At 36.5% G+C, this 14,193-nt stretch overlaps 1 protein-coding gene and 1 pseudogene across 4 annotated transcripts in view; one reads left to right on the forward strand and one right to left on the reverse strand.

Annotated features, from left to right (window-relative positions):
* Window positions 1-14,193, reverse strand: part of CEP112 (centrosomal protein 112) — a 267,970-nt gene that overhangs the window by 200,107 nt on the left and 53,670 nt on the right. For all 4 annotated transcript variants that reach the window (XM_036451304.2, XM_045586287.1, XM_045586288.1 and 1 more), the window contains 5 exons: window positions 13,853-13,996; window positions 8,361-8,515; window positions 7,939-8,068; window positions 6,861-6,953; window positions 5,086-5,145 (listed from right to left, as the gene is read on the reverse strand). In XM_036451304.2, the coding sequence (XP_036307197.1) occupies window positions 5,086-5,145; window positions 6,861-6,953; window positions 7,939-8,068; window positions 8,361-8,515; window positions 13,853-13,996 (582 nt within the window). The remainder of the gene's footprint in view (window positions 1-5,085; window positions 5,146-6,860; window positions 6,954-7,938; window positions 8,069-8,360; window positions 8,516-13,852; window positions 13,997-14,193) is intronic.
* On the forward strand, window positions 10,991-11,139 carry LOC118726700 (annotated as a pseudogene).

Consider the following 14,193-nt stretch of genomic DNA (forward strand, 5'->3'; position numbering starts at 1 on the left):
CTCATTCTTGAAGAGTGTATCATCTGTTAAGATTTGGTGTTTGACAACCACAGGGGGCTTCTATTATGTCTCCCAGTGTGGTCTCCTCCTCAGAGCTGTGGTTAAAATCCACTTCCCAGGAAATCCCCAGGAGGGTTTGGGGGTTTCCACTGAGGAAGAGTTTTTCTTCACATCACAGCCTACTCCCCCCTGTCCTCCGAACAATCCATTATGTACATGGGCAACGAACAAGGATCCGCTATCAGAGTCTCTGATGAGTCACTGCTGTTTTATACGCTGGGACTGTGCCTCCAATGTGCTGGGCTAGGAGGGGTTTCCCCTGCATTGGCTGTTCGATTGTTTTCTGGGACTCAGAACTCTGTATAAAAGCATAATTGAGACTTACTCCTTTAAGTGAAAACTTCAAAAAATTAATCACTTTTGAGAAAACACAATCTAAAATTATAAGGTGATTATAAGTACAAGCTCCGAGTCAGATTGCACAGGTTTGTCCCCACACCTCCACAAGTTACTCAACACACTGTGCCTCAGCTGCCTTGTCCGAGAAATGGGGGCAACAGGGAGTATACTGAAATTGTGATGAGTTCATGTTACTCTATGTAAAGCTCTTAGAACAACATTGAGAACATAAATGTAGAGAAAATACTCAAGTGTTAAAAACTATCTCCTTCTTAGATTAAATACTCTATACACCAACATTTTCTTGAAAACTCAAGGTCATTATGAATACCGAAAATCACAGTATGCCCCAATCCAGTGATTCCCTTAGGTGGACTGTCTGCCCTTTCAGAAAATGGCCCCTGGATTGCTAAGAATTCTGAATGCTTGCAAGTGCTTTTTATCATTCACAATTCACTCTTAACCTCTGGCAGTGTTCAGTGGCCACTTCCTGATGCATGGCCAGGGCCCTAACTCCAGCACCTTGATCTAATCTATGCTATTAGAACTGCTTCTATGGCAGGAACGGACCTATCTGAATGGAAGGAGAGCCTTCCCTCTGAGTCATACATACATGTGTCAAAGCACAGGCTTCTGAGCTGGGGTTCCTTAAAGCTAGAAGCTGTTTCTCATTTATTTTATAACCCCAGCACTCAGCACAACCAATACCTGGTTCTCACTAGAACAGCCAATAAATGCTGTTCTGGGTTTGTTTGTTTGTTTGTTTGTTTGTTTGTTCTTAATTGAATATATTCACATCATATACCTAAGGGCCATTTGGGGATAAATTTCTAGCCTTTATTCATGTCTCAGATAGTTGTGGGTAATAGAGATAATGCTGTCCTTTTTAATGTACTAATAGCAGTGAAGAATAAAGCTTGAATTAATTTGCTTGTAACCCTTCCCCCACTATACATTGTTAATATCCAAAATGAATTTTGATAATTTAAATAATGGAAACCAAACCACAAAGTCAAGGATACAGCATATATTCTCAAACTTGAGATTGTTCTAAGTAATTTAAGTTTTAAATAATTTCAGATATAAATAGCCATAAACACATTTACCAAATGTATATTTTACTCCCTTCCACCCTAAGAATTTAAGGCTGCAGGAAGTGAGTACCTGTGCATATGAGAAAGGGATTCTGCTGCATATAAGGAAACAGATGAACTGTGGCAGATGACACAGCACAGCAAAATCTGTGGGCTGCCCCCACACATTGACTAGCAGGGTCCCTCCACTGCTCCAACCTCTCCTCCCCAACATGAAAAATAGGTTCTGGGCTGCAGGGCTTCTAGAAATCGTTTGACTGCACAAATTCATTTCTAAACACTTCACTCAAGGCACGTGTCCTTATAAGGAAAATCAGGCCAGTAGTAGTTAGAAAATACTATACAATTTATTATGTGTAAAGTTGTAGGAATCTTAAATTTTAACTTAATTAAAAGAAGTATATATATGCACACTAAATGCTGGAATAACTATTTTTCATGGTTTTGAACTCCATCAGACTGCATATTTCACTTGTTAGAATTACATTAGATTATAAGGAGATATTTCCATTCTAGCACATTCTGGGATGTCCATGCTTAACATTGCCTCATGAATGTCTTTAGGCAAACACCACCATCTTTTACTCTCTGGTGCCTGTTTGGAAAACAAGCAGTGGGTTATTTGTCAGAGGCAGGTGTTTCCTTGCTAGTAAAATCATTTAGCCTCACCATTTCCTGACTTAACAGATTAGGATACTTCATCAAACAATGACATTTCGTTTTACTACCTATTATTTGTTTGATGTTCAAAGATCTTAAGAGCAGGGGATAGCCACCAGAGATCAATAAAGACCCTGAGATAATGTGTGTGCTTAAATTAGGGACGACATCGGATGCTGTGTCTCTTACCTCAAAGACAAGCTACACTCTCGTGCTGCTTTCTCATTGGCGTGAGGAAATAGTGTCATTCAGATGGCATTTCCTCCTCCTGCACAGATACTCAGGACTGAGTTCTATACCCAGAGTTACTGGCTGCGCACACCTGTCCCACCTGTAACGCCGTCCAGCAAACAAAAGCCCTACACATCCCACTTCACTCTCCAGTTACACAGGGCAGGGCTACAGAAGATTTATGTCAGCTCTTTGAGCATCAGAAGGGATATTCCCTGAGGGGGGTGCGAGACATCAAATCTTCAAGGGCTGAGATCACAGCAGGTTTAATAAAGACAGAAGAACAGATGTCAATTTAAAAGGGGGAGATTACGGAATTAATTGAAAAACAGAGGGACATGCTGAGCAACGTTTTCTCTTCTAATATAAATAATGTGGGAACGTATGCAAGATGCATCAGTAAGCTTATTTTTCTTTCAGAGGTCGCCGTTGTTCTAAGCATGTCTTATTTACACGTAAAACAATTAATTCACTTTAATTACTCCTGTTATAAAAAGCTAGGCCAGTGGATACCGTGTGGAAAGGGGGAGCTGTAGCTAGGACGCCTGATGGAAAGAGTTCGGCCTGCTGCCTGCAGTGAATGAGAACAGGAACAGTGGGAAGGTTACTGCAAAGGATGGACTGGGCTCTCTCATGCTGTGTCTTGTTTGTGTCTATCAGGCAGAGGGGCTGATCCATAACTTTAGTTCACCTAGCGGGTGAGATAGATACTGAACAAAGGTGGTGGTAGGAGTAAGACTCTGGCTCTATCTATTTAACAGCTCTCAGTAGGACTTACAGGGGCTTGGGATAGGAATACATTATCTTACAATGAGTTAGTGTGTGCCTTTCTCCTGGCTCCCAGCCTGCTCTCTATCTCATAGGTACACAGACACCATCTCTCAGGAAGAGCCAGAGTGGGAGGCTGGGAGCAAGAGGCCAGGAAGGTGTTCCTTAACAGACAGGAAGCCAGCTATCTGTCCAGCGAATGAACAATGGACTAAAAAGCACACCCAGAGGATGTGGTTCCTTCTACATGGGGAGCGAGTCTCCTCAGAATGCAAGCCTTCTTTTGGTAAGTAAAATATGTATGAAGCTGCATGGCTCGACAGCAGAAATGAAAAAATTCTACATTTTACTGAAAGCTATATTTCCCTCTCCTGTTCAGATGCCATTTTGTAGACATAAAGCACATTTAAGATCTTGCATTGAGTTGTATTCAAACTGCAGCAAGGAAAAAAAAAAAAAGCACTTCAGCAATAAGAAAATTTATTATAATTTTAAAGAGCACATATTCAGACCAATACATATCCATGGAAATATACACTTTTCCAAATGACAGAAACATTCTCCTTCCTAGACAGGAAGATCCTAGAGAACAAAGTCTATGCCTAATTCACCCTCTCCCAGTGCCTCATATGATAGTCACCAATGAAAGTATTGAATGAATATCTGTTGAGTGACTTTGTGGGTACATAAGATGTGATATTACAGTTTTTAAAGAATTTTGTGCTATAAAATCTGTTTAATTTTCATTTGCATGTATTTTTAATTAGTTGAAGAATTGGCCTTTTTTGCATTTTCTATTATGTGTATATTTTACAAATGGCTTAATTTGTTTGAACATCAAACAAATAATAGGTAGTAAACCATTACAAAAGCAGCAACAAAATCTTTGCTCTTTCAACCACTCTTTTACTTTCTATGTTAAATAGCAAACAAGAAGCTCAAAACTGAAGTTAGCCTCGCTGGTGTGGCTCAGTGGTTGAGTGTCAGACCATGAACCAAGAAGTCATGGTTTGATTCCTGGTCAGAGTACATGCCTGGGTTGTGGGCTCAATACCCACGAAAGGGCATGCAGGATGCAGCTGCTCAATGTTTCTCTCTCTTGGATGTTTCTATCTCTCTATCCCTCTCCCTTCCTCTCTCTAAAATCAATAAAAAATATTTTTTTTTAACCAAAGTTAAGTCACAAACTTAATTCTGCTCTTTATTGCTGAAGATGTTACTAGTATGTCAAAGAACCCTAGTTATTACTGATGACAAGGATACCAGCTTATTTCAGGAGAAATATTCACTATTCTAATTGACAAGCAACAATCACTAATCAACTTTTTAGCAGACAACTCTTTCATTGTTTTATGTTCTTTGGTTAAACAGAGTTCTTTGTATATGTATGATACAATAAAATACAAAATGATTCCCATCAACTGTATCACACTTTTTAAGTGATAGAAAATATAATTTTAGCCCTAACCGGTTTGGCTCAGTGGATAGAGTGTTGGCCTGCAGACTTAAAGGTCCCAGGTTCAATTCCGGTCAAGGGCATGTACCTTGGTTGTGGGCACATACCCAGTAGGGAGTGTGCAGGAGGTAGCTGATTGATGTTTCTCTCTCATCGATGTTTCTAACTCTCTATCCCTCTCCCTTCCTCTCTGTAAAAATCAATAAAATACATTTTTTTAAAGAAAACATAATTTTACTCTTTGCTCATTAAATATATAAGTAATATTTTAAAGTTGATATATTATAACTAATATTGTAGAATCGAAGCTGTTTATAAACATAAAATAAAAAAGCAAAATTTGATTACTGATTAGCTGAAATAAACTTAGAATAAATTATTCTTTAAGTGCTAGAATGTGTGTCTTTATAAAATTCAACCTTCATTTTAATTGCTTCATTTTCTATTTCAAATGTAGCTTCCCACAAAATATATTACCTTTTTTTCATAGGTGCGTTTTAAATTACTTTTCTCGATTTGAAACTCATTTTCTTGATCCTGTGAACGATAAATATTTATTTTTATTATACTTCAAATTGCTACTAGAATTAATAAAATTAGTAATCTAATGAAATAAATAAATCTGCTTGATGATAAACATTGAGCTTCACATATTAGTAAGAGCACCCTACCAGTCCAATTTTCTAAACAGAAATATGATTAGCTTTATATTAGAGGTAATCAAACTTTAGTTATCTAAAGATATTACCACTCTTAAAAGTACATACTTCACAGAAGAGAAGCTTTCTGACCCTTTGGATTAGGAGATTACCTATAATGACCAACTGAATTAATACAGAAATAACAAACTTGAAGTTATACTATATACTAGTTCCTGGCAATTTTTGACCATGAAGGGGAAAAGAAATATCTCATAGGAGAGGGAGAGAGGTAAAGGTAGAGGTAGAGGTAGAGGTAGAGGTAGAGGTAGAGGTAGAGAGATAAAGAGGGTGAGGGAGAGGGAGAGGGAGAGAGAAAGAGGGAATGGGAGAGGGGGAATGAGAGAGAAAGGAAGCATGAGAATTGACAGATAACGCAAAGGGAGAAAATTATTCTTAGTACTAAAGGGTATTATGCTAAGTGAAATAGTCAGAGAAAGGCAAATACCATATGATTTCACTTACATGCAAAATCTAAAAACAAAAATAAATAACAAAAAGTAAAGAGAAAGACTCGTAGATACAGGAAACAAATTAGTAGTTACCAAAGGGGAACGGGGATGGGAAATGGACAAAGATGAAGAGAAGGGAATTAGAGGCACTACAAACTTCCAAATATAAAATAAATAAGTCATGGAGATGTAATGCATAGTATAGGGAATATAGTCAATACTCTATATATATATATAAAATCCTAAGCAACCGTTCGACCATTTGACCATTCAACCAGTAGCTATGGCGCACACTGACCACCAGGGGACAGATGCTCAATGCATAGGCATGGAATCATGGAACAGACTGATGAATCTCAGAAGGAAAGGGGGTGGGAGGAGGAAAGGAAGAGATTAACCAAATATCTTATATGCTTACTAGAGGCCCGGGGCACAGATTTGTGCACTGGTGGGGGTCCCTCAGCCTGGTCTGCAGGGATTGGGCTGAAATTGGCAGTCTGACATCCCCCAAAAGGTCCCGGATTGTGAGAAGGCACAAGCCAGGCCAAGGGACCCCACTGGTGTATGAGGTCCAGCCCTTTGTGCTCCAGCCCTCTAGTAGTGTATAACTTTGCATGGTGACAGATGGTAAGTACTTATGGTAGGAATCATCTCCTAATATATCTAAATATCAAATCACTAAGATGTATACCTAAAACTAATAAGATATTGTATGTCAATTATATGTAAATAAATAAATAAATAAATAAATAAATAAAAATATTTAAATAAAATTTATTTTTACATTCAATTTCAAATTTATTCAAATGAAAATTATTATTCTTTATTTTCTATAAAATGCTAATTGGTCTACTTTTGTTAAAAGAAGTAAGATAAATAAGATGAAAAAATAATATAATGTGCAATAAAAGACTCAGAAATAGCTACTTACATTTTTAAGGAGTTTTTTAAAAACTTTTATTTGTACATATAAATCAAGAAAAAGGAAAGTGAGGGGGGAAGGGGTTAAAGGGGGGGTAAAAGGAGCACATCTCTAATACTTTCAACAATGAAGCTAAAAGTGAGTTTTAGCCATTGTTCTGTGAACAAATACAGGACCCACCTGTAGTTGTTGCTTTCTCTGAAGTTCTGATTCCTGTAATTGCAATTTTAATTTAGAGATGTTCTGTTCTAACTCTTTAATTGTAGCAGAGGCCTAGAAGAATTTTAAGAATAAAAATTTTAAAATTGTACCATTTAACAATTTCTAGTTGAATAAATTTACCTTTTCCACCTTGAAGGTTCACTCAAAATTAAAATGATCTACCAAAGAACTTGTATACATGTGTATAAGCCTAACAAATGGACACAGACAACAGGGGAGTGAGGGCATGAGTGGGAAGGATGGGAAGAATGGGGGAATAAGGACATATACGTAACACCTTAATCAATAAAGAAATTTTTAAAAAATTAAAATTATCGTAAATCTAAATTTACCATTTTTAAAAATTAAAAAAATATATCTTCTAAATTAAAAATATATAAATTAAATTCTGTTTAGTATTTAAAATTATGTAAATATAATAGTAATGAAGAAATAGTTGGTTTTACAGAAAAATAGTTTTATAGAAAACTTTTCAAATTTTAAAACCAAATCCACCGGAACATTCAATTCATGAAATACCACATAACTGACTCCTGAGAATTGTAGTTTTGGGATTCCCTTTGCAGAAAGTGTCAATTCTCAGACAACATGTGTGAGTGCCAGTGGGGTATCTGTGGGCTCACAGGTGTGCATAAGAGGTTAAGAGAACTAAAGTATAACCAAGATGTCAAAATAATAATAATAATGCATATATTCACCCTAAAAATGTATTATTAACACAAGTGAGCATTTTTTTTCTCAGATTTTATGTTTTCTTTTATAAAAATGTAGGTACAAGATTAGCTTATTATGGCAGAATACAGCTTATTAAATATTATATCATGTTATATTTAGATACTTAGTATTTAGTATTTTAAATGCCAATAAATATTACTTTAGTAATTTCAAGAATAAAGCAAAGGAGAGATTAACTTCCAATGCTAAATAGCTTCTATGTGGTTACCTATGGCTACAGGCTGAATAAAGCTACTTTGTATGATATTTAAATGTAAAGTAAATTACTTTGAATGTATATACACCAGCATATATATAATACCTTAGAAGCTGAAAGTGTGTGCTCCTTTTTCAGAAAGTTTATATCAGCATCATACTTGTTTTGTAATAGCTTCACACTTTGCTCATAATCGTTCATAAGATGATCTTTCTCTTTATGCAGTGTATTGCGCCTAAAAATAACAAGAGAATAAAATATACTCCCAATGTATTTGAAATCAATTCCTAGAATGGAATTTTTAGTCAACCAAATCCAAATGTATTATCTTTTAGTATATCAAATAATTATCTACATTTTTATAAACTTTTTTATGCTTCTTATGTTAAGTGAGACTTTAAAAAATAAACAAATGACAATGTTTAGGTTAGAAACCTCCCAAGGTGATTAACTTTGGCATATACTTGATAGAGTTGATATCAGCACTTTACAGCCACACCTGGGAGATATCTGACTTCAGACAATACCTTGCCTTCACTTCTTGCAACTCACTACATGTTATCTGGTAACATCTCTCAAGTTCCAATTTTTCTTGAATTAATTTCTGCTTCTGTAAATTACTATTCTCTGCTTCTCCAGTCAGCTGCTGGACACGGGACTCCAGTTCTTTGACCATCTGGTTCTAAAAGAATAGGTCATTGTTAGAAAAGCCTCTGACTGACTTTGTAACACTTAGGTATCATTGAGTAGCCTGAAGAAAATATATACCCATTTAGAGATAAGAATACAGAAAACAAATGTATCATAAGCATATCATAAACAATTAAACCAACCTCTAAGTTAACCAATGCTTAAATCTTTAAAAAATGCTTTCTATCATAAAAGATCATGATGTTTATATGCTTTTAGCCATTCATTCATTCATTCAACGAATTTTACCTAAGTCCCTATCCTCAGGAAGGTTACATCTTCATGGTGCAACTTAAGAAGTTTATATTGTTAGTTGAACACTTAGCAGTGTTTTTGCTCATTTGAAGTTTTAGAAACTTTTTTAAATTATAAAAGTAATGTAATAATACTTTTAAAAGGTAATTCATAGCCCAAATATTTTAATATAGGAGTTATGTGGTACATGTATTATCATATAAGTATTTAGGAATATTTTTAGACAGTTGCAATGTTAGTGAACATAATTTTCTTTTGTTTTATTTTTACTTACTATTTTATCAAAGGCACTTCATTTTTCCAGTCTTCAAAATTATCACATAATTAAAATCATTTCCCTGTTATTTGATATTTGTTATTTTGAATTTTTCATCTTTATAGAATTAAACACAGGTGTTAATGATTATGTATTCCATGTAAAATTAGGATAAGCAAGCATTAGCTAAAAGAACCGGGGGTTTTTATTGAAGTATAACTGATACACTATTCTATTTAATTCAGGAGTACATCACAGTGATTCAACATTTATATACATTACAAAGTACTATTTTCATTTAACAATTGTATTTACAGTAAGCGTGAGTAGTTAGAAAAGGTGAGGATGATGTCCCATCAGTATTATTTTCATACTCTTTCTAAGACAAACATTTAAGTAAAGTTTAAGCATTACATAATACTATGATCCCAACTTCTTACTGAGCGTTCTTCATTACGATATGAATTAGGCACATAATTTAAATTTTGGTGAATAGCTTCCAAATCTAAGAAATTATATCTAACTTAAAAACATGATATATAGATTTGTTTTTAAAATACATACAATTCCTAGCTCAGAGCCCAACACTTATCTGATGCTCAGATTTCTTCTCTGTACATCCCATTCATTCTGCCTCTTTCCTAACGACCCCTCTGCTTGAGGGGCTCCTTTCAAAAGATGGTGTCAATTTCCAAACATACATTCTAACTCTCCATGTTTCCTAAATATATTGTCTTATACAAAATAAAGATGACACAGAGGAAATTTTTAAAAATTAAAACATACTGTCAAGGGAAAGCCCTACAGACATATATGAAATACCTTTAAGGACAACAACATTTGGTCAAAATAACCTTTTTAAAATTGAATACAAAGAACAAAGAGATATAAAAATAGTGGAGACCTCAAAATGGGGTAAAAATTATTCAGAAAATAAGACGCTGACATAGAAACATATTTCAGGCTGTGACAGACAGTGTAGAAGGGGAGTTCAGGGAAAGTAATAACAGAATTGGAGAAGGAGCAGCAGCTGTCCAGCCGCTGACGAACATTACCGTGGGCACAGGGGCTGTGTTCCCACATTGTGAACTCACGGGCAGCACTCGGTAGACTAGGTTGGAGTTCTTGAGCGGACATGGCTTGTAAGCATTAGTTAAAATTGGCATTAGATTAATAATTCAAGTTCTTGGTTATGGGAAAATGGGACAAATATCATTTGTGAGATCTGAAACTAGAAGAGAAGGGAGAACGCCTGGATGGTTACCGGGAAGAGCCCCGGAATGCGGCAACAATGGCCTGGATGCAAGTGGTAACTGTGGAAACAGAAGGGAAAGAGAGCAGATCCAAGAAAATGTTCAGAGAAACAAACAACGTGATTAAGTAAAATACTAAGTGAAGGAAATGAGAAGTGGCAAAAATAATAGATTTTTCCAGGTTCAAAACCTAATATGCCAAGAGAATTGGCACATTAAGAATTAGGAGAAAGTTTAGAAAAGGGTATTATTTTTGTAGGATATACAGACATGATTTTCAAGAAGTAATAGTAATTGTAAAATACCTGATAGGACTTCAGTTATACAACCAATAGAAAAATTAAGAAATGTAGGTGTTACACATACAAACTTAGTTTGAAATCATGTAAGAGTCAAAAATTAGAAAGGGTTAGTATTTGGGAACTACTGAGAATCCAAAATTCAACTTCTATGGCAAAATTACCAATACATTTTATCTTATTTCATAAACTTCTTCTTGAAATATGACATATATACAAAAAGATGCACAAATCTTTACTATGTATTTTTATAATTTATTATAAATTGAAAACAGCCATGAGTCACTACAAGAATTAAGGTGACCAGACATCCTGCTTTTGGTGGGACAGTACCGATTTTTAACAACAAAAATCAGGACAAATTGTTAAAATCGGGACTGTCCCGCCAAAAGCAGAATGTCTGGTCACCTTAAAATGGGCAAGGAGACACCTGATTAGTAGTGTTGCTCTTATATCAATCAGGGGCAAAGCAGAAGTACAGTCCTTAGTTCATCCTAGCTTGATACCTGTGTCAGTGGCCAGAGCTACAATATTTCATGCCTGAGGCACATAGAAAAAAAGAAAAGAAAAGAAAAACTGTTCTACAAAACAAAGTCTATCTTTAAAATGGTCACCTTATTCAAAATGATGAACTGCCGCTATTTCTTTCTAAATATGTGGGTGAGAGAAAAATGTGGTGATGACTATAAAACGACAAAGTCTAGCTACATCAGACAATAGATTAGTTACTCTATAGATTACTGATGTCACTACTAACAATAATAGTTAAGAATGGTTAACAAAATATTTCAGATGCCAAAGGCCTTTGACACTTTCTCGGGTGGAAATTTGAATGGGAAAAGAAAGCTCATCTTTATTTTCACAGCCTTACCTGGCCTTCAGCACCTCCCTTCAGTATATCTAATCAACAAACCAAGGTATCATTAGCAATATCTATGACCAATAATCACAGATATTTGTATAGTCCATTCCAGTGTCAGGTAATTATTAAATATTGTTTATTCTCAGCACTATTCACAGATTCCAAGAATTAACAGGCCACTACTAAATCTTAATGTATATACTGCATTCATTTAGAAGCACCTCTAGTGCTCTATCAGAACTTTTATTAACATTTTGACAACTATAATTCAATATAACTTCTTTTCTTTGTAATATTATCTATTTTATTAAATTGAAAAATATTATTCTGGGAAGGGCTGAATAGATTTCACAAAATTGCCAGCGAGACCCATGAAACAGAAAAAGATAGAGAACTCTGCTAAGCAAGCCAAAGTAAGTCTCAATGAAGCACCACCATAGACTTTCAGGAGTCCGAGCCTTTCATGAGAGAGGTAAAGCCTGATTTTTTCCAGCCTTCACCTCCCATCTAATAACTTGGCTATAATTTTTTCCAGCCTTCACCTTCACATCTAATAACTTGGCTACAATTTTCATATTTATATTTCTAATACTGTTTTTAAAATCCATTGTTTGCATATTTAACTACGAGTTTTGCACAAGAGAATCCCTGCCAATACCCAAAGTCATAAATCTAATAACCTATATAGTGTCTGCTTACAACAAACAAAACACAACAAAAGAAGAAAAAAGCCTGGACGAAACACAAAACCCAGAACATAATTCTCAGTGACAATCTCTTCTTTCATCTGAAGCCTGGCCTTGAACTCCACCTTGTTTAATTATTAACCAGGAGCTGCTCAGCAAGGGCTGTCTAGTCTTGATGATTTCTAAATGCGATCCTGCTGACAGACTCTGTCCATTTTCCTCTATATTTATTATTATCTAATGACAAGGTCTGAATGCTCATTTTGAAATTCAACTTTCATTAAAAATAGTGAAGTTTTTCTGACAGTGACCTCTTGGCTCCAAAGTGTCACTTTTCTTTACATCCCAACTTCATAAAAATTAAAAATGCCACTGTGAAAGGCATCACTCTCTTCCTATTGTTTAATAAATAATATTTAACAATGCAATAAGCATTTTAGGCAATCACATGTTCCACAAATTACAACTCTACTGGTAATATTACTTCATATATTTAATTCACATTTGTTAAAAATTCAGGGTGTTAAGATGACAAATACATACATCAGATATAAATTTGGTTTTTGTTCATGACTTTGAATATCATTATGCTGATTATTCAGAAAATAAATTCTTTATATTTTCCCTCAACAGACCTGCTCTACCTTCAACCTTGTCCATCTCATCGACCTGCATCACCATTTGCCATTCCTCAACTCCAGATGGGCACCCAGGTCCAAGCCACCACCTCCCTTGCCTGGACGACTATGGCAGCCTCCTAAGTGATCCCCCTGAACCACTAAGCAGTGTGGACCCTACTTTCCACTTTTTAACTCTGTGATACAGAGCCCAGAGCTGATCTCAGGGTCTCTGAGAGATGCCTGGGAGACTAACTCTTGATTAGATTCCACAGCTTTCAGTTCAAGGACACACTTGGACCAGCCTAGCTGTGGTTCTGAAGGACTGAGTTCATGCCGAGGACACAGGCTCTGCCATCCCACAGGTAATGTCATGTGTTAGGAACAAGGTTGATGAGGCACACTTGCCTTGGATGTGAGGCATGCTTGTCTGTGTGCCATGAGACCACCTGTTCCAGGCTTGTGTGCCTCAGGAAGTCAGCTGGGCTTCTAAAAGGCTGGTGAGACTCCCTTCTTCCCTCAGACCGCTCCTCTACCACTAGGTGCTCTGTGAGGAGGCTCTTCAGGGACGCTGCACCCTCCGTGATGTCTCTGCTATGTGTGTGACCTTCTGTGTCATTACAGGAAGGCAACTTGGGGGTTTACCCATGTGATAACTGTGTCTAGTCTTTTAGTCAAGATGAAGCTCTTGAGATCAGTCTTAAAGTGGTCACTCTACTCCTATCTCCCCATCTTCTTTCCTTCGTACTAGTATTAAATATTTCCAGAAAAACAAGTTTTCAGTTTAAAAAGAATAAAACAAACAAATAGGATGAAGAAAAACAATTATCTCTAGGCGGAAAGTCAGCAAAAACCAAGAAGAAAAATTTGTAAATATTTTGGGGGGTTAAGCAAAGAGGGGCCTCAAAGGATCCAGAGTGAAACCCACAGCCAGCCACTTCAAGAGCCTGTCCACTGTCACACGTCAGCCGGTGTCTATGGAAAGTGAAGAGATTTCTCCTGATTCTGTATCTCCCTTACTCACAGCACACACAGGGAAGCAGGGGCCATGGAGGAAAGAGAGGAGTGTCTAACAATGGCAGGCAGAGAAAAAGGACTTGCCGTGGCCTGCGTCTGCGCCGTGTACTCGCCCTCCATCCTGCGCAGCCGGGCGTTGGTGTCCTCCAGCAGCTCCTGGATGCTCTCCGTGTGCCGCTTCTGAAGGTCAAACTTCTCCCTCTCCATCTCTGCCACCGCGCTGTGCAGCTGCACAGGAGACAAAACCGGGCTCTCCTCACTGCTACAGAGCAGACTGGTTTGCAATTCAGAAAACATGTTTTCCTATATGTCTCTACTTACATGGTGTCCCAAACAACAAAAGGTATGAAAGTCATAAATGTTCAAGTTAAGGTAACCTATAAAGAGCATGATTAAGAAATTGCTTTTTTCTTTACTTTCCTAAA

Source organism: Pipistrellus kuhlii, unplaced genomic scaffold, assembly GCF_014108245.1.
Source record: "Pipistrellus kuhlii isolate mPipKuh1 unplaced genomic scaffold, mPipKuh1.p scaffold_m20_p_22, whole genome shotgun sequence".
Classification (NCBI taxonomy): Eukaryota; Metazoa; Chordata; class Mammalia; order Chiroptera; family Vespertilionidae; genus Pipistrellus; species Pipistrellus kuhlii.